The sequence below is a fragment of the Phacochoerus africanus genome, chromosome X (assembly GCF_016906955.1).
Source record: "Phacochoerus africanus isolate WHEZ1 chromosome X, ROS_Pafr_v1, whole genome shotgun sequence".
Classification (NCBI taxonomy): Eukaryota; Metazoa; Chordata; class Mammalia; order Artiodactyla; family Suidae; genus Phacochoerus; species Phacochoerus africanus.
This window is the reverse complement of record NC_062560.1, coordinates 14209875-14237357: the sequence shown is the minus strand read 5'-3', so window position 1 is coordinate 14237357 and position 27483 is coordinate 14209875. Positions and strand designations below refer to the sequence as shown.

Here is a 27483-nt window from a genome sequence, read left to right as displayed (position 1 = left end):
TTTGGACAACCTTTTGTTTGTTAAACTGCGCTGAGGAATGTAGGTCTAGAACTGTTGGATGTTTCTGGTTAGAAGGGAGTCTCTTTAGTTCATTTCACATTGCCGTGAATGTCAGGGCAAGCAGATCACAGTTAGCTGAGAATCTAGAAACTGAGTTCTCTGTAACAGGAGCACGGAGAGCTCAAAGGTTTAAAATAGATGTCATATGATACCAATTATAACTCGGTGAAATTTTGCAGTCCCCCGAACCTATACGGAGTGGAAGCCAAAATGGAAGACGCTCCTGTTGCCTATGGCTTTCCAAACATTTTTATTACGATGTTTGCTACTTTTTTCTTCTTCAAGCTTTTGATTAAAGTTTTCCTGGCGCTCCTAACCCATTTCTATATCGTCAAAGGAAATAGAAAAGAAGCGGCTAGGATAGCAGAAGAGATCTATGGTGAAATTTCAGGTAAAAAGACATGAATTTGTTCCCAGATATGCTCCTAGATAATTCATGTGAATGATATTTCTGGAAGGCAGGTTTTATTTCTGCTTTGGCTTTGAGTGGGCAGTTTTTCAAAGAGTCTCATTTCAAGTAGCAAAGGGTGTTGACTGCACCAATTTGCGGAGGATTTTCAGCTTTAATTTCTGCAAGGTAGTAGTTCCATTAGCAGTTACTCTTTAAGAAGTAAATAGAGTCGTGGCTTTCTAAGAGTATTTTGAAAAACCTCGTCTCTACTAACAAAAGAATTACTTTATAGGATGATCCTCGTTAATATTTTAAATCAAATGTTGACAATGCCTTCTAACAGAACTGTTTCCCCGGGAAATGGAATGGCCGATAAATTTGACGAAAAGCAGTAATATATATGCCATATATATATAGTTGTGCTGTCATTTGCAACTCAAATTGTTTAGCCACTTGTCACCGTCAGGAAAACCCTGTACTGAGTCCATTTATATGCAGCACCTTGCAAAGCAATGCAAAGGTTACTGTAGTAGGAAATGCCAACCTTTGGGCGAAACCTTTTCATGTCTCCTGCTTTGTAGGATTTAGTCTCCATTTCTTTCCAGAAATGATTCCCCTTCATTGCAGGGAGATGCTACCAAAGTAAATGAATCAGATTTGCTCGGTCCTGCTGGGACAGCCGCTTGATGGAGGAGTCTGTGTTAACGGAGTTCCGAATTTCCCCATGTATTTTTAGTGTTCGTAAAGGCTTCCAGGATTACCTCATTCTTTATCTGGTATCCATTTCACCTTGCATCCTGGACTCCCTTTCAAAATAGCCTTACGTTGTGTGATCCCAACACACGAGACAACTTTAAGGACACTAGGCAAGAGTAGTCTTATCCGAAGAGATAAGACTTCCAAAGACAAAGCGTCAGGATGCTTCAGTTAATGGGGGAAAATGAGAAGAATCTGGAAGTTTTGGGAAATACCAGAAGGCCCGGAGTGTGGAAAGAGATTTCTTTTGGGGATTATATTTGTCACACGTTTCAGGGAGGTATGTCGCTTTTAGACTTGGTTTACAAAAAAGAAAAGTAACTGTAATTTTCCAATGAAGCATAATCCGAAAAGCAATTTTCTAATTTAATTTGTAAATCTGGGCAGGGGCTTTCTCGAAGTTCACACATCATCCTTCTGGTTTAAATTAGGTAAAGTCCGACAGCTGGTATCAGCCAGAATGTGTTAAAAACATTGCCTCCGGGTGCTTGTGTGCGTTCTTTTTGCCTTTGTGGCCATTAATTAAGTACCCTCTTAAGAGAGTTTTATCGTAGTCAAAACCTGGAACCATAATACAAATCCCGTAAATAGAGCTCACTTAGTCTCAAGCTCAAATATCTTTACTTGTTGAAGGGCCTAGGATAATATGCATTTAATTTGCACGTGGCATGGCATTACAAAAGTCAAAAACGTATTTTTCAATGATCGCTAACGAGAGGCAGGATGGAGAATAGTGCCTGTTAATTTCTCAGTTTAATTTCCTTCCTATGAGCATGCATATGTGCGTGAGGATGGGTGTGTTAAGACGTATCTGCCCCACTCACACATGCACACACATGTGTAACAGAGTGTATATCCAGATGTAAATAAGGTTCTCTATAATACTGTAGGCAGTACCGTGCCAGAGCAGTGGTTTTTTCACACGATTCCAACAGCCTTTTTGCTTTTGACACTGTTAACAGTCAGATACTATATACATTTAAAGCTAGACGTGTTAAAAGCCAAAACAAAATTTTGTCCAAGTGTTTGACTCAAACCAGAAACTACCTTTGCTGCTCGTTGGTCAGACAAATGTTTTCTGGGAAAACATGTGACATTTACTCAGTAAGTCAGCTAATTGACTTACTAAAGTCTCGGCCCAAGGTTACCTTCCTTGATTCCACTAGCATATTATGTTCCTGTAAACTCTGGCCGGCGCTGTCATAAACAAGGGAGGCTGTAAAAACCTGAGCCAGGGCAGAGTTTGGCCTGTCATAGGTCTTGGCACTTTTCTTTTGGAAGCCACACCTAGCATTGCGTCTCTCATGAAATACCTTATTTTTGGGGGGGAAAGATCGTTGTTGTTGTTCATATTCTGGAATACATCATTCGATATTTTCTTTGTGGCTTAAACACATTTAGAGAAAACTCATCAGAATGGAGTTAAGCTATGGTTGCTTGGCTGTTAGCTTTTTCAGGCCTCTTTGTTATTTGTCAATAATATATATGTATTACATCTGAATTTTAAGTTTGAAACATTGTCATTGGCCCTTGGTATTCTTACATCTAGAGCACCAGATGGATCACCAGCTCCTTCCTTGAGCCCATAGATATTTCTGTAAAGTCTCTCCCTTTTTCTCTCTTTCTCAATCTCCCTCTCTCTCTCTCTCTCTCTCTTTCCCAAGAGATGTGGTGCATGGTTTTTCAACCTTTGCTAATGTGGCCAGAACTGAAGCTATATTTAGTACAGCTAAATATACTAGTATATACTAAATATATTTAGTATATAATATAGTATATATTATAAAAATAAAGTGTAGATACAGGTTGATAAATAAAGTGTAGATACAGGTTGATAATCTGTTATTCCCAACTCTTGGACCAGACATGTTTCAGGATTCAGCAGTTTGGGGGATACTAGAAAGATGGTGCAATGTGTATACTTCTTATGACATAGCACTTCCAGCTGGACTCGCCTCCCATAATCAAATGTTTTGATATTTCTATGGCGAAAATAGCAATATTCACAGTAAGTGAAAAATGCAAATTAAAAATAATAAACTGCTAAACCTGAGACCTGGCCACGTTTTGCTGCCAAAGGAGCTTCTCCGACTTGCAGGGTAGGGGAAACTTGGTTTTCAGAATGTGCGGAATTTTACAGTTGCAGATAAGAAATGGTGGAATTATTGTACCCTTTAAAAAATTAGTTCTAAGTGTTTTGTCTAAAATCAGTTGTCCTTGCTTTGCTAAACTCAAAGGACTGACCTTGATTTGATGGCCCCACCTTTGCCTGACTCATTCGGACTCCTTTTTTGTATTCCTTCCCCCGTCAACAGCTTTTTTCCTGCCTTCGGTCCATTCTTGCCTAGTCCTCTGCCTGGCCTTGTTCGGTGTTGTTACTTGTCTCCTCAGGCCTGGGCCCATCCACCCTCTGAATGGTTATATGTCACAGGTGCCTGCTGGCTTGCCAAGTGAGAACAAAGAGTCCTCAGCAGGGGCTTTGCCACCCAACATGTTATCTTCAGCTCAGCTCTCCTGCTCCTAATATGTTCAAAGGAAGTCTCCTCCTAGCGCACTACAGAAAAGTGTTAATTGATCATAGTTCATCTCCTGGCCAGAGCCAAGTGTTCTAGAGAACGTGCACCTTAACTCAATTTTGTCATAATATTTTAGATGTCTCAGGAAATTCCTTCTTTCATTCCTCCCTCCCTTCTTTCTTTTGTCTGTCCGTCTTGTCTTTCTTTCTTTCATTTCTCCACGCTCAAGGCATATGGAAGTTCCTGGAGCAAGGATCAAATCTGAGCCTCAGCCGCAACCTATGCTACAGCTGCAGCAACGCTGGATCCTTAAATCTCTGTGCCAGGCTGGAGATCCAACCCCAGCCACCTCATAGACAGTGCTGGATCCTTAACCTGCTAGTTGGGAACTCCCTGAGGAAATTTCTTATAATATATATTTTTTCCAATTACCTCTGTTTTACTTAAAATACTAATTAGGCTCTTGCCTATATTTTAATTCGAATTCAAAATTCCTTTTGACTTTTCTTTTCTTCAATAGATTCTATAGGAGAAGATACTCCTCCAGAGGATTTTGGAACTTGAATAAAGAGAATAAAGATTGTTCTATGGGCACTAGAGATAGGCAGTTAGCCGGAGGTTTTTTTTTTTTTTTTTTTAATCATAAACCTGTCATCTCAAATACTTGTTGGAATTAGGAAGGGTAAACATTGCAAAAAAATAAAAATAATAATTGATTTTGATCTTGAATACTTGAAACTCAGACAACCGTATTCCATCTGAACCCATTTTGTTATTGAAACAGGTTGTCGAAGCTTCTTTGGTTGTTGAAGCTGTCGTGAAATGGTTATTCCGAGAGCCCGAGAACTGAAGATATAAATCACATTCTGAGAAAAAGTCAAAGGGGGGAATGAAAAAGTACTTGAACATTTTCCGTACACCTCATCAGGAACAAGTAAACATATTTGTAGAGTAAACTATCTTCAAAAAATGTGCCTGCAGCCCTGTGACACAGGCAGGCTGCCAAGTAACTAAAAATAGACTGCCTTAGAAGCAATGATTGATTCCTACTTCGCCTTCATTTGTTTGGAGAGCTTAGATGCATATTTCCTGAAAGGAATGGAAAAACTCCCTGGCTGCCAAATAACTTTTATCCTCAATTTCTCACAATTAGCTCCAATTTGCAAAACAGGAATGATAAGGGCAAGAGCCGGCACGTGGGGAATAAGAATAGAAAAAGAGAGGAGCCCACCGTGGCCGAGTTTCTGGAAAAGGGCTTTGTGTGCAGAACCCGTCAAGGTCCTTTGAAGCAAGCGCTGGAAAACAGCGACTGGAAAGAGGACTTCCTTGACAGTGGCTTTGTTGCCAGTGGGGAAACCAAAACGATTTCCACATTTAAGGCAGTCCCATTGATTCACTTCATATTGTTCAGAGAGAGACAGGGGACAGAGCAAAGCAACCCCCACAAGTAAATGGACCACAGGGAGAGGCAGGATGGGAAAACCTGGTAGTTCTTAAAACCCGGACACGGTGCCTTCTCCAGTCTCACTTGGGCAGAAGTGAGATCTGAGGTGAGGCAATTGTTGCTGTGCCTTTGGAGTGTCTGGCTTCAGGGGGCCAGGCTCTTCCCGCCTCTCTCGAGAGCCGAGGGCTGGAGGGTCCGGGAAGGAGCACGTTTCAGGGGGCGGAGCCTGGGTCGGTTTAGGTGGACAATTCTGCTCCTCAAACAGGGGGAAAGAGAATTGGAAGGCGGCTGGGATCACGGATTCTGGATTGTGGGTTGTGGGTCGGAAGATGACCTGCAGGCATCCCAAGCATGGGGTGGGAGTCCAGGAGCATCAGAGGTTGCTGCGTCCGTGGGGGACACACAGAGAGGTGGCCAAGCGCTGGTGCAGAGGAAAGGAGTCAGGGGGTGATACCCCCCCACACCCCCACCCGTGTGGGGACCAGGAGTGAGTCCTGCCCTTGAGGCCAAGCAGGCATTTGGCTGGGGAGCCTCTCTTCACCCCCCATGGGCACTGGAGGCTGGCACCTCCAGGAGGAAGTGGGGGAACCTGTGTGAGAACGCACTGCCCTTCCTCTGCCACCTGCCTGGGCGGGACAGAGGGCCATCCCCTGCCCTGAGAATGGGCAGAGGAGCGGAGACAACAGTTTGAAAGGGGACTGACCAGCAGTCAGGTGGTTTTTAAACCTCTCCATTGAAGTATGCTAAAAATATAGACAAGTGCCAAGAGCCGGGGGAATTTTCACAGTTGGGCACCAGCTCCCAGGAGCAAGAACCTGCCTGTTATCAGCATGGCCCCCACCACGGCCAGCTCTAGCCAAACCCTGGTGCTTCTGGCTCCTAACACCCATGGTGAGTTTGGCCCCTTTGGAACTTTCTGGAGAGGCCGTCAGAGGGCACATCCTCCTTTGTGTCTGGCTTCCCCGGACAGCATTCGGTTCGAGAGATCCAGCTAGGCTGTGTGTACCCAGTGGGTCTTAGGGGGCTGGTGGGTGGCAGAAAGTTACTAGCAATAGACGAAATGGTGGTTAAGGTGCTTGTTTTCCAGCAGGAGATGGGACACCGCAGCCCACTTGGGACAAGTTTTGGGAAGAAAAAACCCATTTCACGTTGCCATTCTAAGTTAGTAATAGCAAGTTGCCATCACAGTCTTGGTTTTATTTGGGCAGCAAGGACTTAAGGCATCTTCAGGTGAGTCAGGTTGGCTGGCTATTTGTAGAACGAGAGAATAACTAGGTCACAGCTGTGGCTTTGTGGCTTCCCCGGGTCAGGGTGCCGAGCTGCAATGGGGGCAAGAGCGTCCTGGCCACCCCAGTGCCCGCGCCCGTCCATCTCCAAGAGCCAGGCAGCCGGAGGGCAATGTGTATAATGCGCGCCTCACTCTGAATGAGATGGAGATGTATTCCGAAGAAACCAAGGCCGACTCTGGAGGATTCTGTGCATGCATTATCTCCTGATTCCTAGCTTATGCAAATTAGGAATGTCCAAGGAGATTTAAAAATACTCCATTCATCAACTTTTAACTGACTCTAGAACGAATGGAGACACACACGCGCATGGTATGTTTTCAGATTAAAATTTTTCTCTTATTATAGGTAGCATTATTCATAAGTGAAGGATGCAATCACCAGTGATTATAGATATTTAGAGATCATATTTTTATTGGGGAACTAAAGTGGTACAAATATTTCCCACTTTCCTCTGCCCAGAGACCCCACTCGGGTTTACCCAACTGTCCGATCAATAACCTTGACGGCAAATGGATTCCATCCAGGCGCACATACTAGCTTTCATCTCTGTGTCTCATCGGCCTCCTTCAACCTGTTCCTCGGTCCTTACTTGAGCTGGTTACAGGCCAGTTATTTTGGAGAATGTCCCCCAGTTTGAGTCGGTTCGCGGTGTCCTCATCTTCGGGTTCAGGCCATGCGTTTTGAGCAGGAACCTCCCAAGCGACCTTGTGTTCTTCTCATTGTGTTCCCGCCCGCGGGGCGTGAGGCTGCTCATGGGGTTTCAAGGGGTGGCACACTGTACCGACTGGTCCCTCACGTCTGAGGTTAACTCTGATCCCCGGGGGTCAGGTGGTGCCTACGATTTTGTTCCACTGCAAAATGACCCCTGTTCCCTTTATAGCTATGTCATTACTTTGTGGGGAGGTCATCTGAGGCAGATTCTATTCTCCCTCCTATGGCTCTACGTTGGTGTTCCATGAGGAAGTGCTTTCTCTTCTCCCCATTTATACCTTCATTTATGTCAGTAAGGCCTATATATATCCTATTTCATTTGCTAGGATATAATCATTATTTATTTTGATGCTCCGATTGTCCTGTATTTGGCCAGTGGATGCCTCTTCTAGCCAACGTCTGTCCTTTTGGGCATTTCCCATCATTCACTGAGCACTCCCTGACTTTCTGGCAAGATGTTTGGGGCCCGTCTTGTATTTTTCTTGGTGCAGACTTGGAATCAGCCATTTCTCCAAGCATCCCTGGTTTAGGTTTTCTCAGATGCAATGCTAGTCTCTCTCTCTAGATCTATCCGTCTATCTGTCGATCTATCGATATGGATAGATCGATCTATAGATAGATCGACAGATAGGCAGAGAGATCGAGAACCAGACAGGTCACCAGTTCCCACCTTCAGTCCTTAGATATCTCCCCATCTACACACACACCTTGAAAAGCATGGTATCATACCAGTTTCTCCCATTTCAATCCAGCTCTGTGGAGTTCAGTCTGTCATAACCCAGCAGGTTAGAGAAGATACGGATTGAGTTCCCATGTAAGAAGAAGGCTTATAAGCAATGTTTCTAGCCCTGGTTCTGACCCATTGGAAAAGGTCACTCTCTCCTTGAGGAGGAGCGATTCCAAGTTCACATCATCTTTGGTGGGACTCTTTGCCAAGGTTGCAGGTATGGGAAAGCCTGAATTCTTAGCATCATCGGCATCACCTAGAAAAGGATGATAAGACAGACCCTTTGGGTAAAACCCGAATTGTATGATATGCTGCTCAATGCATGAAGGGCACAGTTAGCATTTGAAGAAGGCCCAAATACTGTGAATCGGTAGAGGTTTTCTTCCCAAAGAAATGATTGCCCTTTGGTAAGTTCAATACAAGTTTCCTTCTCAGATGCATATTTAAGCAGGCAATGCCAAGAAAAATACAATCGTAAGGCAGTTCTGAGGCTGTTCCTTAGAGCGCCAGCCTGCCTTGTGTACTTAGTAATCATAAATTTTCTTGGCGTATTTTCTCAGCCTACTTAGAGACCCCCACTTTACAGATCAGGAAGTCGAAGCTCAATGACTTTAGTAACTTGCCCATTGTGGCAGAGAAAGTGGCTGAGGCAGGACTTGAACCCAGGCCGTACGGCTCCACAGGCCCCATGCTTAGCCATCACTTCCAGTTGCCCACCAAAAAGTTTTGGAGGATGACATCGTCTGCAAAACAACCTTCTGCCTAGGGTAGGGGTGATGGGGGGCTGGGGGGAGGCAGGGGAAAGAAGAAAGCAGAGACGTTCAAGGACAGCTTTGCCTTTCATTCTGCCTCTTCACAACTAAGGGATTCAAGCCCTTGGCACTGTTTATTTGAACTAAATAATTGTATTGCTTGTGAAAATTGCCACCCAAAGCCAGAGAGATGGTCCGGGCTGCCTCTCCACACACAGCGCCGTACCAATGGACTGTATCCTCAGTGACCCGTCACCCTGAGAGTGGCTGCTAAGAGAACCTGCCATGTGGGGCAGGCGCCCCTCCCCTTCCCCAGATCTCCTCTCCCAGGGGATGGGCACATGAACCACCTGCAGGAAGAAGCCTTCCAAACCTTGACTCTGAGCTTGATGTGTGTTTCAGACTGCTGGGCCGATCGCTCTCCACTTCATGAGGCTGCGGCTCAGGGGCGCCTGCTGGCCCTTAAAACCTTAATTGCACAAGTAAGTAAACTCAAGACTTGATCCTCTGTGCTTCTGCTGTAATCCAGGGTTGTTCTCTATTAGCTTTGACAGTAGCCACGGTCTGGCTGGCCCCATCTGGGTTCCAGCACCTTCTAGGTGGACGTATCCTCTCCCAACTCACTGTTGGTTTCTCCTGCCTGTCCTCTCTTGGGGAGCTGGCTGGTTTTCTGCCCAGTTCGATCCTGCTCCTTTAGGGTCTTCCTTTGCTTCCTAAAAAGTTTCCCTGTGAGGCTGATTGGGGGTGGGGGTGTGTCCCCTCTAACCCACGTTGCCTGAACTCACCTTATACTTTCCCAGCATTCCTTCAGCAGCCCTGAAGTTGCATTAGTCAGCTATTGCTCTGTAACAAATTACAACATGTGCTGGCCGGAGACAACACACAAATTCTCATGGGGTCTGTGGGCCAAGGAGCAGCTTAGCTAGTGGTTCTGGTTCCAGGTCTTGTGCAGGCTGCAAAGTATCAGCCGGGGCCACAGACGCCTCACAGCTTGATGCAGGTGGGGAAGGTGCTGCTTCCAATGTCACTCATGAGGCTGTTGGCTGCTGGCTTCAGTGTCTTGACACATGAGCCTCTCCGCGGGGCTCCCTCTTGAGAGGGCTGCTGGCTTCCTCCTTCAAGAGCACAAGAGTGGGCCTAAGAAGGAAGTCTCAGTATATAACCTCATCTCCAGAGGGATATCCCATCACGTTTGCCATGTTCTACTCATTAGATGTGAATCGGTAAATCCAACCCACCCCCGAGGGGAGGGGATTATGCCAAGGAGCCAATGCCAGGAAACGGAGCCACCTTGAACCCTGGGAGCCATCTTAGAGGCTGCCTGCCCCGATGACACACCATTTCAAGAGCAACTATTTAAATCTGACTTGTTTGGGAAGATTTATTCAAGTCTCAGTCAGTAAGGCTAATTCATTTTCATTTATAACTATCCCTCATGCCGTGAGTAATGAATAGCGGCCTAGCAAATATTTGTGAGATAAATGAAAGTGTACACAGTCCATTTACTTTGTTTCAGAGTCTCTGTGTGTACAGACGAGGTAAGTCATTAGGGTTGTTTTTCCCCACATCCCAGTTACCACCAAACCTGGCTGCCTTATTTTGAATTTAAACAGCTGCACACACTGCTCTTTTTCTCTGTGTGCCTTTTTCTTTTTCTCTTTTATGCATTGTGTTACCTCATAGGAAAGAGGCCGGAGGAAAACAGGACTGCTAGTAACAATCAAATGGACTTTGCACTTGACTTTTATCACTTGCTTATTTATTTGTTTTTTGGGTTTTTTTGTCTTTAGTCTTTTGAGGGCTGCACCCTCGGCATATGGAGGTTCCCAGGCTAGGGGTCGAATTGGAGCTGTAGCCGCCGGCCTACATCAGAGCCACAGCAACGCGGGATCCGAGCTGTGTCTGCAACCTACACCACAGCTCACGGCAACACCAGATCCTTAACTCACTGAGCAAGGCCAGGGATCGAACCTGCAACCTCATGGACACTAGTCGGGTTTGTTAACCACTGAGCCGCGATGGGAACTCCACCAAATATATAATTATTGACTCTGTTCCCCACACTGTACATTTCATATCATCCCTGTGACTCATTTGTTTAGCAACTGCCTGTTTGTGCCGCTTCATCTCCCTCACCTCTCTCTTTCCTCCTCCTCCGACCTCCTCTTCCTCTGCCTTTAATGTCGTTGCATATTCAAAAGACTTCAAATATTATCGACTGTGGTCATTTCTAATATGTGACATATTCACATAGTTTAAAAGTGGAAATGATAGGAAAAGGTACACAATTAAAAGTCATTCACCTCCTCCCTCTTGCCCCATCCCATACTTTTATTCGTCCTTTAAATAAACTTTTTTCTTTTGGAATAATTTTCAAGAAGAGCTGCAAAGAGAGTACAGAGAGTTCCAGCACACCCTTCACCCAACTTCCCCTAGTGTTAATATCATACATAACCCAGTCCTTGAGTCAAAAGAGATGAAACCAACTATAACGGAAAACATAAAAATCTTTATTTAAAAAAAAAAAAAAAAGAGAGGAACAAGGGTATGAAACCATTCAGTCAACTGCAGACCACCGGGGTCTTTTTTCTCTCCCAGGATAGAGTCCAGGATATTAACACGGCTTTTAGCTCTCTCTTATTTTTCACTCCTTTATTTGGTTTCTACCGTCTCCTTCACTGTGTAAAGAGCATTCTTCATGGAGAATTCTTCCCCCTTTTCTCAGCATACCCCTACTTCTTTACCCTTACACACTAGTAAAAAAAAAAAAAAAAGGCATTATTCTATTTTATGGTCTTCTCTATTTTACATAGAGATGATGTGCTGTGCTGTGAGCAAAACCTGAAAAACAAGGATGGGGGGCTCTGGATGACCACGCTGTCACCGTCAGCTGGGGAACCTCAGGTCTTATTTAGGAATTGGAAGTTTCTGCTCCTCCGTTTTCTCCTGCGCCAAGAAGGTGATTCCTTCTAGATGATCTTTCAGGCCCCGCCCAGCCTTACATGTATACAATTCCAGAGGTTGGGAGAGTCTGCGCCCATCCAGGCTTTGTTTTGGTTTGTTTTGTTTTGTTTTGTTTTTCCTAGCACATTGCTGCCACCCTGTGGACTATTTTTTAAATGTTTCCTATTTTTCTTTTTCTTTTTTTTTTTCTCCAAATTATATCTGGGAAAAGGAAAAGAAATCTTCTTGGATTAGCTATCCAAGTGTAAATAGACAGCACAGCTCCGGAGTCTCAATGTCACACTCGGGACATAAACAGAGACGGGACCAAGGAGCCAATAGACAGGCCCCAAGATGTAAGGTGTTGCCGTGCCCACAGCAGGGACGCAGCCAGCCCCGTGAAGGATGCGGCGGGAACTCGCGTTGGGGTTTGAGATTCAGGGTCATGCACTAGGTTTTGGAGGATTTCGGCAGGTCAGCTCTGAGGCAGGGAATCAAAGGCAGAACTTGGTTGGGGGCTGGCAGGAACTTCAATCCTCTCGCAGAAAGGGGTGAAAGGGGTGGTCCTGCGGGGTGGCGGGGAGGGTAAGGGCCTAGGTGTTAGCATCCCGGCCTGAGGTCAGAGCCGACCAGCAGCTGGGCGGAGCCGGTTCTAATATCACCCGGACTCTAAGGGGAGGAACGCGGGGAAGGCCAGTGAGGAGCCTTAGGAGGAGTCCTGGCTCCAGACCCTGGTCCTGCGAGACCGAGCCCCGCAGCAGAGATGTGGCGATCAGCATCGCTGCGACCACGGTACCTCAATCCCAGGAGCACCGCCCGCTTTACTTTCTACTCTGGAGCCTGGGAGTCGTCCTTCCGGGCCAAATCCAATTCCGCCTCCCCCAAACGTCCAATATCAGAACTTCAACAGCCTAACAGCCTTGAAAGGCACGCCGTTCCCTCGAAGACAGGCACCTCCTGTTTGGAAATCAAGGCCTTTCGCGGTCTACCTCCAGCTCACCATCCCCTTTCCCCATCTCCCACTGCCCCCCTTTCCTCATCTCCCACTTCCCTCCTTCCGCCTCTACCACCTGTGGGATCTTTGTGATCCAGAAATATCAACCCTTCACCTTTGGCCCTTCCACCCTCTCCTCCGCGTCGCATATTTGCATATCCTGTTCCCTCCTACTGGAATGCTCTTTTTTTTTTTTTTTGCCCTCCTAGCTTGAACTTTTTCATGCTTCATGCCTTAGCTAAATACCACCTCGTTGGTGACGTTTTCTCTTACTCCCCAAGCCAGGTTCAAGGATACACCAGGCCAGGCCGCCACTTAAAATGTGAATATGGGAGTTCCCGCTGTGGCGCAACGCGATTGGCCTGTCTCTGGAGTGCTGGGACGCAGGTTCCATACCCCCCTGGCACCGTGGGTTAAAGGATCCAACGTGGCTGCAGCTGCGGCATAGGTCCAAACTGTGGCTCGAATCTCATCCCTGGCCCGGAAACTCCATATGCCTCGGGGTGGCCGAAAAAGACAAAGAAATGTGAATATGCTTCCAGGGCAGCAATAGTCTTGCTGGACCCCCACCCCCACCCCGCCAATTCTGTCTCCCCCACTAGGCTCTTGGAGGAGAGAGACCCTTGGCACGAACTTCGAGGCCCCAGGTGCTGGCCCTTCGCCTGGCCCAGCAGGCTGCGTGAGCGTTTTTGCTGAATCACTGCATCAATCCCGGGCTCTCTGCGATGCTTGGATTCCCCCGGTCCCGGCCCTGCCTCCTCTCTAGACGGCAGCCGCCCGGCCGAGAAGCCTTCGCAGACGGGTCCCACATTCTTGCATTCGTCCGTAGCGCTGATGCAGCCTGTAACCCACTTCTCTCCAAACCGCAGGGTGTCAACGTGAACCTGGTAACGATTAACCGGGTGTCTTCTCTGCACGAGGCGTGCCTCGGCGGCCACGTGGCCTGCGCGAAGGCCCTATTGGAGAACGGCGCACACGTGAGTACCCGCCCCGCCCCCGCCCGGCTGCCCAGGTGCCGCCGCAGCAGCTAAAGACCCCACACTTCGCAGGCCGCAGACCCGCGGCGGGGTTCGGGGGGCTCGCTGCCTCGGCGCCCGTGTTCTTGGATGGTGGGGAAGACGCTGCTGGTTGCTCTTCAGCCTCTGTGGCCGTTGTGCACGTTCCGATGAGGTAATTAATTCCTAGGGCGGATTCAACACTGGGAGGCTGACTTGAGCCAAAGCAATCGAACACTGATCCTGGAAAATTTGTTATAGGGCTTTCCAAAGAGCACATTTTTCGAAGAACAGCAACCCCAAACCCCTCTAAGTCAGCGCCTTACACCCACACCGATTCTTTTATTGAGCAACATTGTCAAACTAAATAAGCTTTTAGCAAATAATCCATTGGGAAAACACTATGAAGGTAACTAATTTGCTTCTTCTTTTTTTTTTTCCAAGGAGTGGCTGAGGTGCTGTGTGTAGTATAGGTATCAGAATGGAATTCTGAAATTCATACTTTGGAAAATCTCAATGACCTTGATTTAGTTGCCAGATAGTATTTTGAGGTTCAGTTTTATTTTATTTTTTTTACAAAAACTCAGTCCTTGCCTTGTTTTGTGAGCTGTAATGTTTTTAAGTGCTTAATGAGGATTTTCTTTGCATTTTATATGGAAGTGGGGTTTCTCCGTGTAGAACCGAATATAAAAGTCTAACTTTTATAAAAAGCGATTTTTCCCGATGCCGTAGTGGTCATGTATTTTCATTTTCATTAGGTAGTGCTCCTTTGAGCTACCACTTCATCCGCTCACGTGATGATGAGGGCAAGTTTGGTTGGGGGCCTGTTTCCTTTCCAGCTGCGTGACTGGGGTCACAGGTGGGCAAGAGCCAACAGCTTTGAGTGGTAGAGGAGCCTCTGGAAGGTTCTGTGGGGGCAAATCCCAGCCTAAGAGACCAGGTAAAACCTATTTCCAGACCCCCTCCCTTTTCCTTCCGTCTGCCTCTCTAATTAAGCACAACATCCTATTAATTCTCCTTCCTAAATATTTCTCAGATCTATGCTGTCCTTTGTCCTGCTGCTGTCATGATCTAAAGCATTTCTTACTGGATCCAAACTCTCTCTTTTCGTTTGTCTTTGGGAATAGATTTCATTGTGTTCAAAGAGAGGCCGCTGTCCACTCTTGTTTTGGAAACAGTGGAAACTAATTAGGTGCTCAGTAAATGTTTGTTGACCTGATGGGAGAGAGAAACTTAGAGGAAATCAAATGAGAAGATTGCCAGGCCTGAGGATGAGGAGGTTACTTGGTTAAAAACCAGCCGAACCGGTTCCACCATATATTTGTCCGTAAAAATGAAAATTAGGTTAGAAATCCTTACAGTGTATGAATTCACTCGTGTTTGTCTGGGTCCTCGTCTCTCTCTGCCGTCTTAGCATCTCATTTTTAACTTTCACCTTGAATGAGGGCTATCTTGGCACTATGGAGAAATAGCTTTTGGTTAATGATTCCAATGATCACAAGCATGTATCTTTGGTTGTTGAGGCAAAGTGGCTTGACATCAAACCCTCATGGTCTTTCTCACCTTTCAGTCCTATCAGAGCCTCCCCTCCAGAACACCTTGGTTCCAGGATGTTCTTTCCACTCTATTGTTCCTACTCACAGATGCCTCGCAGCTGTGCTGGGTCTCCTGGACCTCCCACATCCCTAGAAGGCACCAAGGATGGTTGGAGACACCATGTTGATGGCTCTCTTCTTTGTGTCTTTTGCTTGGTCACGATCTCTTGAGGGGTCGCTACTGGATTTGTGATTGGTATGGATTGTCGTAGACCAGAAAGGAAATCTTTGGCAAGAAAGAGCTGTGGGGAAGTGCTGAGCAGATTTTTTTTTTTTTTTTTTTTTTGCAAGGATAGATTTGGGGACCTTAAGCTAGATGGTACCTCTAGTACTTTCGGTGTGTTTGTGACTGCGAGGGGGAGTCAGCTCCGTACTAGTGGAAAATGGAGATCATTGTTTGCTGTGACTGTTTATCAGATGCTTACTGAGCTTCAGGCAGTGTTCTAGGTGTTGAACACGTCGTAACTCAGGTGTTGTAACCTCATGAAGTAGATTCCTTTATGATCCTCATTTTACAGATAAGGAAACCCAGGCACAGAAAGTTAGTGTCCTAACCAAGATCTCTGAGCCGACGGAAGAAAGAGAGCTGGGTTTGAACCCAAGCTGATTGTTCCAGAGGCCATGTTCTCAGGCAACTAGGAGGCTGCTAAAAACAAACTCTAGAATACCCGTGAATGCATTTTTTTTTTTTTCATTTCTAAAAGCTTTGTTGAAGTCAATTTACAATGTTGGGATGATTTCTGCAGTACAGCAAAGGGATTCACTTGTACATATACACACATCCATTCTCCTTCAGATTCCTTTCCCACATATTGAGGGTTTGGGATTGGCATATGCACGCTGAGGTGTATGGAATAATTGGGCCCCGGGGACCTGCTGTATAGCACAGAGAACTCTACCCAGTATGCCCCTGTATCCATTTAAAAAACAGTCCCATTGTGCCTCACTCATGATCGTCCTTATAAGCGAGCGCTGGCAGGTTACTGATGTAAAAAAATGTAATGCTGGAAGGATGGACAGTTCCTTCACTCATTTCCTGGCCTGGGAAGTTTGTCCAGACAGATCCGTGGGAATGCGCAGCTGGAGATGATGAGAAACAAAGAGCAAATCCTCTGGTTCTCCCTTTGCCCGTCCCTAGGTCAATGGGGTGACAGTTCACGGAGCCACGCCCCTCTTCAATGCCTGCTGCAGCGGCAGTGCTGCATGTGTCAATGTGCTGCTGGAATTTGGAGCCAAGGCCCAGCTGGAGGTGCACCTGGCCTCGCCCATCCACGAGGCAGTGAAGAGAGGTAGGTGAGCCATCGCCTGGCCCACAGAACATGGGTGGACTCCCTCTAGTCTGTGTGAGTCACTGACCTAGTGGTCCCCTTACTAGGGTCGCCCAGATATTTTTAACCAACAGACACTGTGTGGCTTAGAAATTCCACAGCGGTAACCTCACCACGCCCAAATCTCCTGGCAATACCAGTGGGCATGAAAAGCCTCTTCTTACAACCCAGGAGTGGCTGTTTGCCCCAGATGTCCCGTTTCCTGGGGTCAGTCTCTCATCCAGCCTGGCTTGAGGTTCTTTGCTGGTGTTTGGGTGGCCACTGGTGGAGTCAAGGCTGCAGGCGTCACTTCCATGAGTTGTACTGTGTTTCTGTCTCTGTCCTTACCGGAAAAGAACAGTCCATGCCCCAAAGCCCATAAAACATCAACCGCTAGCATAAAATAAATGATGAAAGTGTCTGAAAGCCAAGGCAGATGATGTCGCTAATGGAAGATTAAAGGTAACTGTCCACAGCAAGCAATATACTCGAGACGAGCTGATGGCTCTCAAAGTCATTAGTTGTTGAAAAGCAAGTGGCAGTTTTCAGAAGCATGGTGTTGGAAACCTTGTTCTTGATTCCAGACATCTCTGTTCTCCATTGCTATTGAAATGACAGAAAAGAGTAAAATGAAGGAATTCAAGAACGATATGCATGGACTAGGCATTAAAAAGAGCCATTGAAAGGCCAGTGCCATTTATCAAAGGTCACACTTAAAGAGCAGCATTTCTGTGTCAACCGGCAGTGGAGCTTATTCTCTTACACTGAGATCAGAAATCCAACGGAGAAGTAAGAACACTGGAGAAGAGTGATCTTTGCTGGTATAATGGGAATCAAACTCTATTTCCAAAAGCAATAGAGGAAGATTTGCCCCAGGTTGTTAAACATGTCACTTGAGTTCCCTGGTGGTGCAGCAGGTTAAGGATCCAGCATTGTCACTGCAGCGGCTCAGGTCATGCGTGGTTTACTCCCTGGCCTGGAAACTTCCACATGCCTCGACCATGGCAAAAAACAAACAAACAAAATAAAACATGTTACTTGGTAACTTTTTTTGCAGTGGATTACTTGAAAGGATAAAGACCCCCTCAAACCTCAGAATATCTATGGTTTTGATGCCCTGTACATATTTAATAAACATTCATTGATTGACAATTGATGTTGGTCATTTTCCAAACTTCAAATACGTCCTTTAAGTTGTAGGGAAATAGCCTACTTTGAAAGTAATATAGAAGTGTTTAAAAAATTTAACTATTGATTTGAAGGGAAAATTAATCTATTATTTGCCTTTCCGTCCAAACATTTATAAGTGGTTAAATATTGGGAATAGTTTGCATTACTTAAGTAGTTCTGCAGTGCTTAGACAGTTATATATGGAGTGTTTCGTATCTATGTGCCTACTATATATATATAAATACATATATATAAAATCACACACACATATACATACACTCTCTATCCTATATATACATATATAAGCGTTATATATCCCTATAAACAGAGAAATTCTTGTGTCTCTAAGTATATTTTTTTGGCTCCGTCACAGCATATGGAGTTCCTGAGCCAGGGATCAGATTTGAGCCACAGTTGCAACCCAGCAGGGGCAACCCCAGATCCTTTAACCCACTGTACTGGTCTGGGGATTGAACTGGCATCCTGGCACTTCAGAGACACTGCTGATCCCACTGCACCACAGTGGGAACTCCTCTGCGCATTTTTTTCTGTATCATCATAAAAATGTGTTAGAGACCAGTGTCCACAGAATGGAAGGATGAATAGCAGATTCATTATATCAGATACTATTGGCGCCAGTCACTTGACTTCTATGTATTCATGTTTTTAAAAGTTTCTGAGAATACTTAAATTTCACTCCAAGTAGGCTCAGTTTTTTGCAGAAATAAAAAAAAAGGGGGGGGGGGAAAGGACAGGAGTGATTTGAAAGTGTTGATTAGATGCATTGTATTAACCAGGCACTTTTAGGTCCTAATTAGATATCATTTCTGGATTCTGGCAGCTTTAAACCTCTAGGAACAAGCTGGGCCAGTCTGAGTCAGTACTTGGACAGATTGATGCTATAATCCAGGTAGAAAATTTACTCATGCGAACAAAGAGTCTGAATTCACAGAATCCTTATTTGTACATTTTAATGCATAATTATGCTTAAATTGGAATTGTGATAAATCAAGCAGGCTCGAGATGAAGCTTACGTTTATATCATCTCTAAAGAAAAGACTGGTTAAGCTTAATCAGTGATAGTGTTTTTTTTAAGGAAACCTTTGAATCTTCAAAAAAGAACAAACTCTTTAAGAGAGAAAAACCCCCATCAGTAAATACCTCAGAAGCCTTTGCTCCTGAGCAGGTCATTCATACGCTGCAACTTAATCCTGTCTATTCACCTGGTGAATTCCAAGGACAGCGATTACGCACATAGTTCTTAGTTACCATTGAACTTGAGAGCGCATGGAAATACAGTCTACATTTGAGGGTTTTTTTTTTTTTTTTTTTAATCCTCATGGGAGTCTTCCAAATTAACCAAAAATAAAAGAAGAAGGTTTTACTGCGTGGCGTGGCAGTCCACCCGGTCTTACATGTTGGGGTGGGAAAGAGAAGATGTGTCATGGAGAGGGATCAGGGCTGGGTCTTGGATTTGAGCACTGGGTTTCCGGGGTGATAATAGCATGAGTCATTTATCCCCCTCGGTCTTGTAGCCTTTGTCTAAAAACCCATGACTTATTATAGACAGTGATTTCAGCTGTGCTCCCTGGTGCCCTTAGTTTGGTTGGAGGTACCCCAGGGCTGCAAGGAAGAATTTCAGTGGGGGAAGCAAGGGCATGCTCTTCTTTTTAATGGTTTTATTTTGGTGATTTCTAAGGTTTCCTCCACTGCCCAAATTATTTTCTGCTTAAAAGAAATCTAGGCATTCCCAGAGTTCCCATTGTAACTCAGTGGTTAACGAATCCCACTAGGAACCATGAGGTTGCGGGTTCGATCCCTGGCCTCGCTCAGTGGGTTAACGATCCGGCTGTGAGCTGTGGTGTAGGTCGCAGACACGGCTCGGATTCCGAGTTGCTGTGGCTGTGGTGTAGGCCAGCGGCTGCAGCTCCAGTTGGACCCCTGGACCTCCATATGCCTCGGGTGCAGCCCTAGAAAAGACAAAAAGACAAAAAAAAAGGGAGTTCCTATTGTTGCTGAGCAGGTTAAGAACCCAACACAAGTCCATGAGGATGTGGGTTCGAGATCCCTGGCCTTGCTCAGTGGGTTAAGGATCCGACGTTGCCACAAGCTTCAGTGTAGGTCCCAGATGTGGCTTGAATCCGGTGTGCTTGTGGCTGTGACTCAGCTGCAGCTCCGGTTTGACCCCCACCTGGCTTGGAAAATTCCATATGCCACAGGTGCAGCCGTAAAAAACAAAACAAAAAACTAGGGTGTTTCTAAAGCCCATTATAGATAAGCAGTCCTGTAATTCTGTGAAGCGTTACTATTTCCCTTACTTGAGCGAGGTTATCATGTGTTCCGCCAGGCAACAGAGAGTGCATGGAGATTCTGCTGGCAAATAACGTCAACATCGACCAAGAAGTGCCTCACCTCGGAACTCCCCTGTATGTGGCTTGCACCTACCAGAGGGTCGACTGTGTCAAGAAACTTCTAGAATTAGGTAACTTCCAGAAATCTTTTCGTGAGAACCTGTTAACCCTGTTGGTTTTCTATGACCTCAGAGACGAAGTTGTTGTCAGGGTGGTCAAAACTCTGCCAGCATTTGATGTTTAAATGCTTAAAGCAGGACTTCAGAGATGAGTATGTGCCGTTCTCAGTTCTGCCTCTTTTGATGTTGGCTCCATTCACCTGGCTTCTCCTTGGTGGTCCAGTGACAGAGCAGGAGTCTCTCTCCCATAAACTCAGGGGGAAAACAACCAATTGCGTTTCGTTATTTCATTGGCTCTTTCTGAATCACATGCCCATCTCTGAGCCAATCAAGGGAATAGCCCATGCAGATGGGCTTAGGCCTAGATTTCCATCTACACTGCAGTTGTTGGGCTTCACTGGAAACACGTGATCTGGGAATCACAGGAGATGGTTCCCCTGAGTAAAATCGAGGTGTGGTTCCCAGGAAGATGCTGGTTAGTAAAAAAAAAAAAAAAAAACAATAGACATTTGCCATGGACTAGGTCAATCCTGCTGGATCATTTAGTAATTTTTGAATTCTCAAAGTCATAAACAGAAACTGAGAGTCCAGGGGAAAGTAAAATGTCTTGAAACTATTATTTGGGTAAAGATTCCCCAAACTTAGCCACTGACACAAAGGTAGAGGTGGCAATAAGAATATCAGTCTCCAAGATTTTTTGACTTAAAAAAACCCCTATCATATGCCACTCCTGATAGTAATTCAGAAAACTTTTTTTTTGAGCCCAGAATAGTAAATACTAAATAAACTTAGCTTTGTCCTGTGCCCCAAAACAAAATATGGGAAAGGAGCTGCAAATATTTAATTTTGTCTCTCCCACAGTTCCTATGGGAAAGTAAGTGAAGCATTTAAAATGACTAAAAATCTCTCTATTCTATACTTTTTTTTCTTTTTCTTTTTTTGTCTTTTTGCCTTTTCTAGGGCCGCTCCCGTGGCTTATGGAGGTTCCCAGGCTAGGGATCGAATCGGAGCTGTAGCCGCCGGCCTCCGCCAGAGCCACAGCAACGCGGGGATCCGAGCTACGTCTGTGACCTACACCACAGCTCACGGCAACGCCGGATCCTTAACCCAATAAGCAAGGCCAGGGGTCGAACCTGCAACCTCATGGTTCCTAGTCGGATTCGTTAACCACTGAGCCACGACGGAAACTCCTGTTCTATACTTTTCTCATCAGAATACGTGGAAACAGTTTTAGGAGGTATTGCTGATTCTAGGCTTCAGCCATACATTTTCAAAGATTTGTCAACTATGTCATAGCATTTAAGATGTCTCTATTGGAGTTCCTGTTGTGGCTCAGTGGACTAAGAACCTGACATAGGGAGTTCCCGTATGGCTCAGTGGTTAATGAATCCAACTAGGAACCATGAGGTTGAGGGTTTCATCCCTGGCCTTGCTCAGTGGGTTCAGGATCCGACGTTGCTGTGAGCTGTGCTGTAGGTGCAGACGTGGCTCAGATCCTGCATTGCTATGTCTCTGGTGTAGGCCCGTGGATATAGCTCTGATTAGACCCCTAGCCTGGGAACCTTCATGTGCCATAGGTGCGGCCCTAGAAAAGGCAAAAAGACAAAAAAAAAAAAAGAAAAGAAAAGAACCTGACATAGTGTCCATGAGGATGCGTGTTCAATCCCTGACCTTGCCCAGTGGGTTAAGGGTCAGCACTGCTGCAAGCTGTGGCATAGGTCACAGACACGGCTCGGATCTGCTGTGGCTGTGGCGTAGACTGGCAGCTGCAGCTCCAATTTGACCCCTAGCCTGGGAACTTCCATATGCCACAGGTGTGGGTGAAAAAAGATTAAAAAAAGATGTCTCGATCGACAACTAGCACATTTTAGGCTGTGTGTGTCTCTCCATTAACCTTTGTGGTTGAATCGTGCTCATCTGCTTTGTTAAGGAGCCAACGTGGACCATGGCCAATGGCTGGACAGTCCCCTGCATGCAGCTGCAAGGCAGAACAGTGTGGAAATCATTCACCTGCTGATAGACTTCGGGGCTAACATCAAGGGCAAGAACGCTCAGGGCAAGATTGCACTTGATCTGGCAGCTCCAAAAAGCAGCGTGGAGCAGGCGCTCTTGCTCCGGGAAGGTAAGAAAGGGCTGGGCATCCGTTTCTCATCCAAAAACACATTTGCTCTCTCTCCTCCTGTGTCACCTCTAGACTTTCTTTTTCTTTTTCTCTTTGTAAGTGGAAGTGGCACGCAGGAGAGGGCACGTCCTAGCATCACAGAGATGGGATTTTTGTGCGCTGGATATATTCACTTAAAGGGACATTTACAGGCAACTGGCGTGCTGTTTTGTTTTTGCATTAGCAAGGAAATTATCCGAGAACTTTCTTTCACCTTGAAACGCTTGAACTGCTGCATCTATCCTGCCATAAGCACATGATTGAGCAGGTCAAAACTCCGCTTTGTAGCACTTAGAGGCAATTCAGGGGAAATGAGAAATACTCGAGTTACAGATGGCCACATGGACACAGAGTGTGTCTTTCAGGAACTGGGCTCAATGGTAGAGCTCTTGGCATGTTCTCCACCTCAGGGAGATTAATCTTGTTGAATTCTCAAAACTTGAAAACCACGAGAATTTTATCATAACTGGTGCTGCCCTAGTCGCGAATGGGAAAGAAGAAGCATGAAGAGAGGGCTTTCAGGAGGTCACACGGCTGCTAAAAAGTAGACTGGGAATTCTAACCAAGAACTCGGATTCCAGCGTGCACACTTAATGTTATGATGCCTCCATCCTGAGTCTTTTGAAACAATTTCTAGCGAAGCAGAGTTTGATTTCAGGTACCAGCTCCACTTGGTGAAACCACCCCATGTCTTGGATACCTTCCCAATGGGATGCTTGGCCAGTGCTTCTTAAGCTTTAATGTGCCTACGAATTACCTGGGGATCTCCTTAAAATGCAGATTCTGATGCAGGAGCTCTGGGGTGGGGCCCTAGCCTCTGCCGGGCCACCCGTCAGGTGATGCCCAGGCTGTTGGTCTGAGGCCAGACTTTGAATAAGACGGGTCTGGATGATTTGCAATAGTCTGTGTCATTAATGATTGTTCTTTGATGTGAATCTCTCCTGCAAGAATTACCATCTTCTTTGCCAGTTCCCTGTTTGGAAATACCAGGTCCTTAACAACTATTAGCTGAGACTATAGTTTATAGCGTTTGTCACAATTACCTCTTGTCTTCCATCAAAAGTGTCTCCAGGGGCAGGATTTATATTTCATCGAAGCAAGTTCCTCTGTCTTCTGTCTTCATAAATAGAGCTGCTGCTCTAGAAGAATGAATAGCAGCTATGCCAGAGGTCACTCTGAGGAGCTTTCACTGTTTGACAGGACAGACACTTTGCATTCTTGCACCCCAAGACTTTAAGGGCGATGGTCTGCCCCTCCAGGTAGCTTTCCATTATCACATGGATGCTTCTTGGCAACAGCAGTCCAGGTGTCATCGGGCTGTTTGTCTGTACGGTCACCATTTCTCGTGCGGTGCAAGATGCTGTTCCAGTAGGATTTTCTTGAGAAGGAAAGCTTTGTATGGTCCAGTAATTACAGGGGTCTACTTGTAGAGATCTTTATCAATACGGTCAGGTTAGGAAATAAGGCAGGTAGTAACCATGTGCCAGAGTAACGAGGATTCCAGCCAAATGCTCACTCAGCCTGGTCAGCTGTTTTTTGGACTCTCCTTAGTTTGCTTTCTTCCAGGGCTCAGAAGCCACTCACAGCCTTGGGCGTGATGACTTCATGAGACTCCATGACTGAGGTTCATGGCATAGCGGGGTCCAAGTTGGGTCCATTCTTCAGATCCTCTGTTGGGCTGGGATCTGTTGAGAATGGAGGGCCCCTGTGAGTGTGGGGACCCGGCCAGTCTCATGGGCACCTGGAGCCAGGAGGTACCCGAGGCCTGTCAGGCCTCAGCACATCTCCTAACACTGCCTCTGTGACCGCACATTTTAATTCCTTCCCCAGGCCCACCCGCTCTTTCCCAGCTCTGCCGCCTGTGTGTCCGGAAGTGCTTGGGTCGGACCTGTCATCAGACCATCCAGAAACTCTATCTGCCGGAGCCACTGGAAAGATTCCTCCTCTACCAGTAGTCCAACCTGGCCATGGGAAGATGCTTGGAAAGAAGCAGGCTATTGCCTGCTGCACCCCGGGTACCTAGTGTAGACGCCCAACAGTTAGATTCCCAGTATCTTCCGACAAGCTAAGCTAGTTATGGCGAATCCTGACAAGCTAAGCAAGTTAGGGCGAATCCCTGATGCCCCACGACACTTGGGGAGTGGAAACTCCTGGTTACTTTGGTGTTCTCTTTAACCAAAGGGCAATCAGAAACCTTTTTGTTTGTAGCTCTTGTTAAGAAACTTTAAAAACAAACTGTCAAGTAGGGTGAAAGTAAAATCAAGATTGATGATTTTCAATTGAGTCACCATTCTGAATAGCATGCAGACATGTAAATCTGGGTAAATAAGATTAGGATGAATATATGTATTCTAGGATGTGTTCTGATTGAGTTCTTCCCTCCTTCCCCCTGTCTTTCCTTCCTTCCAAGAATAAATTTCTGCAAAAATTTGGTTTCCTTGTGTTTTTCTAAATATAAAAAGCTAAGCACTTTATTTTTTGCTTTTCAGGGCTGTGCCAGTGGCATATGGAAGTTCTCAGGTTAGGGGTCGAATCAGAGCTACTGCTGCCGGTCTACACCACAGCCATAGCCACACTGGGACCCGAGCCGCGTCTGTGACCTACACCGCAGCTCATGGCAACGCCGGATCCCAAACCGACTGAGTGAGGGCAGGGATCCAACCCGCATCTTCATGGATACTGGTCAGGCTTGTTTCCACTGAGCCACAACAGGAACTGCAAGCTAAACACTTTATATTTTATTTTATTTTATCTTTTTGCTTTTTAGGGCTGAACCCTCGGCATATGGAGATTCCCAGGCCAGGGGTCTAATCAGAGCTGTAGCCGCCGGCCTACACCACAGCCACGGCAATGCCAGATCTGAGCCTCATCTGCAACCTACACCACAGCTCACGGCACCGCCAGATCCTTAACCCAATGAGTGAGGCCAGGGATCAAACCTGCAACCTCATGGTTCCTAGTCAGATTCATTTCTGCTGCACCATGATGGGAACTCCTACTTCTTTTACTTTTTTAATGTGACTACAGTACAATTTTAAATTACACTTGTGGCCAGCATTATATTTCTGATAGTTCACAACTTTGGAAAATGAAATAAGTTAATCTGAAGTAGTTAACTATCTGGGGGAAAAGATTAAATTCTCATTTAAAAAATTGTTATTTATCTTTTTGGCCTTGCCCACGGCATGTGGAAGTTCCCAGGCCTGGGACTGAACCCAAGCCACAATAGCAACAATGCCAGATCCTTAACCACCAGGCCACCGGGTAACTCCTAAATTCTTATTTCACGTCATTGTCTAAAAACAAACCTCTGTTTTTGGAAAATGTTAAATTTTAAGCCATGGTATAAAATACTGAAATAAAAGGTTCATGAATGTACATGAAAAGGAAAGTCTTTGCTAAGCATCATATCAAAAGCAGAAACTTTGAAGGAAAATCCTGACAAAATATGCTCATAGAATATTCAGGAACTGAGGCTTTGCATCTTCAAAGTGTTCTCCAGAGTGCATTTTTTGGTCAACCTGCATCTCGCCGAGTATCTGAGGTCTGTTATTAAGCCTTAGGAGGTCTTGGGATGTTCAGTCTGTCCTGCTGTTGCATCCACGGTCTGAAACTTCAGACCGTGGATTTCATGAATTGTTTGTATGGACCTCCCAACACTGGTAGGGCGTGTGTGTGGCGGGGGCCACTCCACTTCTGAACTGACTCCCAAGAGACCACTCACCAGCTCTGATGCTTCTGGATCCAGAAGGATGTGGATGCAGAATAAGTCCAGATCCCCGAATCTTGGGGTCGTCATGATGTCTTATGATTTTTGATTGGACACGATATTGTCTTTAAAGTTCCCTTTCAGTCCTGCGTTCCGTCATACTAGAATTAGACCTTCAGAGAAATCATCTAGTTTATATGAAATTGTATGGCTTGGTTTTGGGGGAGGGTTCTTAAATTATGTGGCTTGGTTTGGGGGGGTTCTTAGCACTAAGATAATTTCATTTTTTTTTTTTTCACAGGATGTGGGATGTTTTATTCTCAAAGTGGCAGGACTTCTTCCAAGTTCAATCATACTCGAAGTGCTCTAGGGCAATTTCTCAGTTCATTCATTCAGCACATGTTTACTCAGCATCTGTTATGTGCCAAAGACGCTGTTCAAGGCTGAGAAAGAGAAAGAGAAGGTCCTGGCCCTCGGAAAGCTTATGTGTTGGTGGAGGCAACAGGGAATAAGCAACACACACATGAATCGTCATGTCAGGAAGTGATAGGAGGAAAAATAAAGCAGATTAAAATAATGAGTGATGGCAAGAGCCACTGTTTTAGATAAGGTGATTAAGGCAAGGTCCCTGGCAGGGTGAATGTATTTTACTTTATTTATTTATTTGCTTTTTAGGGCCGCACGCATGGCATGTGGAGGTTCCCAGGCTAGGGATCAAATCGGAGCTATAGCCGCCAGCCTACACCACAGTCACAGCAACGCCAGATCCGAGCCGTGTCTGCAACCTACACCACAGCTCACGGCAATGCGGATCCTTAACTCACTGAGCAAGGCCAGGGATCACCTGCAACCTCACAGCTACTAGTCAGATTTGTTTCTGCTGCACCACAATGGGAACTCCAGGGCAAATGTATTTTAAAAGAACTATTTGTGTATGTATCTAATATTTATTAGTAATTTTTTACTGTTAAGGTTTTAGTGACTTTTTTTCAGTATGTTTTCAATAGTTATCATCGGCGTTTTTTTGGTTTGTTTGTTTATCTGATTGAATGTAGCATTTCTATTATAAAAGTGTTTTTTTTTAATTGCAGTATAGTTGATTTACAATGTTGCATTAATTTCTGGTATACAGCAAAGTGATCCAGCCAAATATATATACTTTTTCGTGTTCTTTTCCATTATGGTTTATTATAGGATATTGAATATAGTTCACTGTGCTATGTAGTAGGTCTTTGTTATCATTTTATTTATTTTCTTTTTTTCTTGGGTCTTTTTAGGGCCACACCCGAGGCATATGGAAGTTCCCAGGCTAGGGGTCTAATCAGAGCTACAGATGCCAACCTACACCACAGCCACAGCAACTCGGGATCCCAGCCGTGTCTGCGACCAACACCACGGCTCATGGCAAAGCTGGATCCTTGATTCCCTGAGCAAGGCCAGGGATTGAACCTGCATCCTCATGGATCCTAGTCAGATTTGTTTCCACTGAGCCA

General features: G+C 45.6%; 1 protein-coding gene across 3 annotated transcripts; it reads left to right on the top strand.

Annotated features, from left to right (window-relative positions):
* Window positions 1-223: 223 nt before the first annotated feature.
* ASB11 (ankyrin repeat and SOCS box containing 11) lies at window positions 224-24703 on the top strand. Of its 3 annotated transcripts, none has more exons than XM_047765611.1 (7): window positions 224-451; window positions 9049-9128; window positions 13453-13560; window positions 16312-16462; window positions 19998-20132; window positions 22051-22242; window positions 24112-24703. In XM_047765611.1, the coding sequence occupies exons 1-7, from the start codon at window positions 271-273 to the stop codon at window positions 24234-24236; spliced, it is 972 nt and encodes a 323-aa protein (XP_047621567.1). In that variant the 5' UTR covers window positions 224-270; the 3' UTR covers window positions 24237-24703. The 3 variants fall into 3 exon arrangements, with proteins under 3 accessions (XP_047621567.1, XP_047621568.1, XP_047621569.1); XM_047765612.1 differs by lacking the exon at window positions 224-451 and adding an exon at window positions 1275-1487; XM_047765613.1 differs by lacking the exon at window positions 224-451 and adding an exon at window positions 5947-6058.
* Window positions 24704-27483: the final 2780 nt, after the last annotated feature.

Coding starts and splice junctions, on each gene's coding strand:
- ASB11 (XM_047765611.1), top strand. CDS start 271: ATGGAAGACGCTCCTGTTGCCTATGGCTTTCCAAACATTTTTATTACG. Junction 452..9,048: donor GATCTATGGTGAAATTTCAG/GTAAAAAGACAT, acceptor TGTGTGTTTCAG/ACTGCTGGGCCGATCGCTCT. Junction 16,463..19,997: donor CCACGAGGCAGTGAAGAGAG/GTAGGTGAGCCA, acceptor GTGTTCCGCCAG/GCAACAGAGAGTGCATGGAG.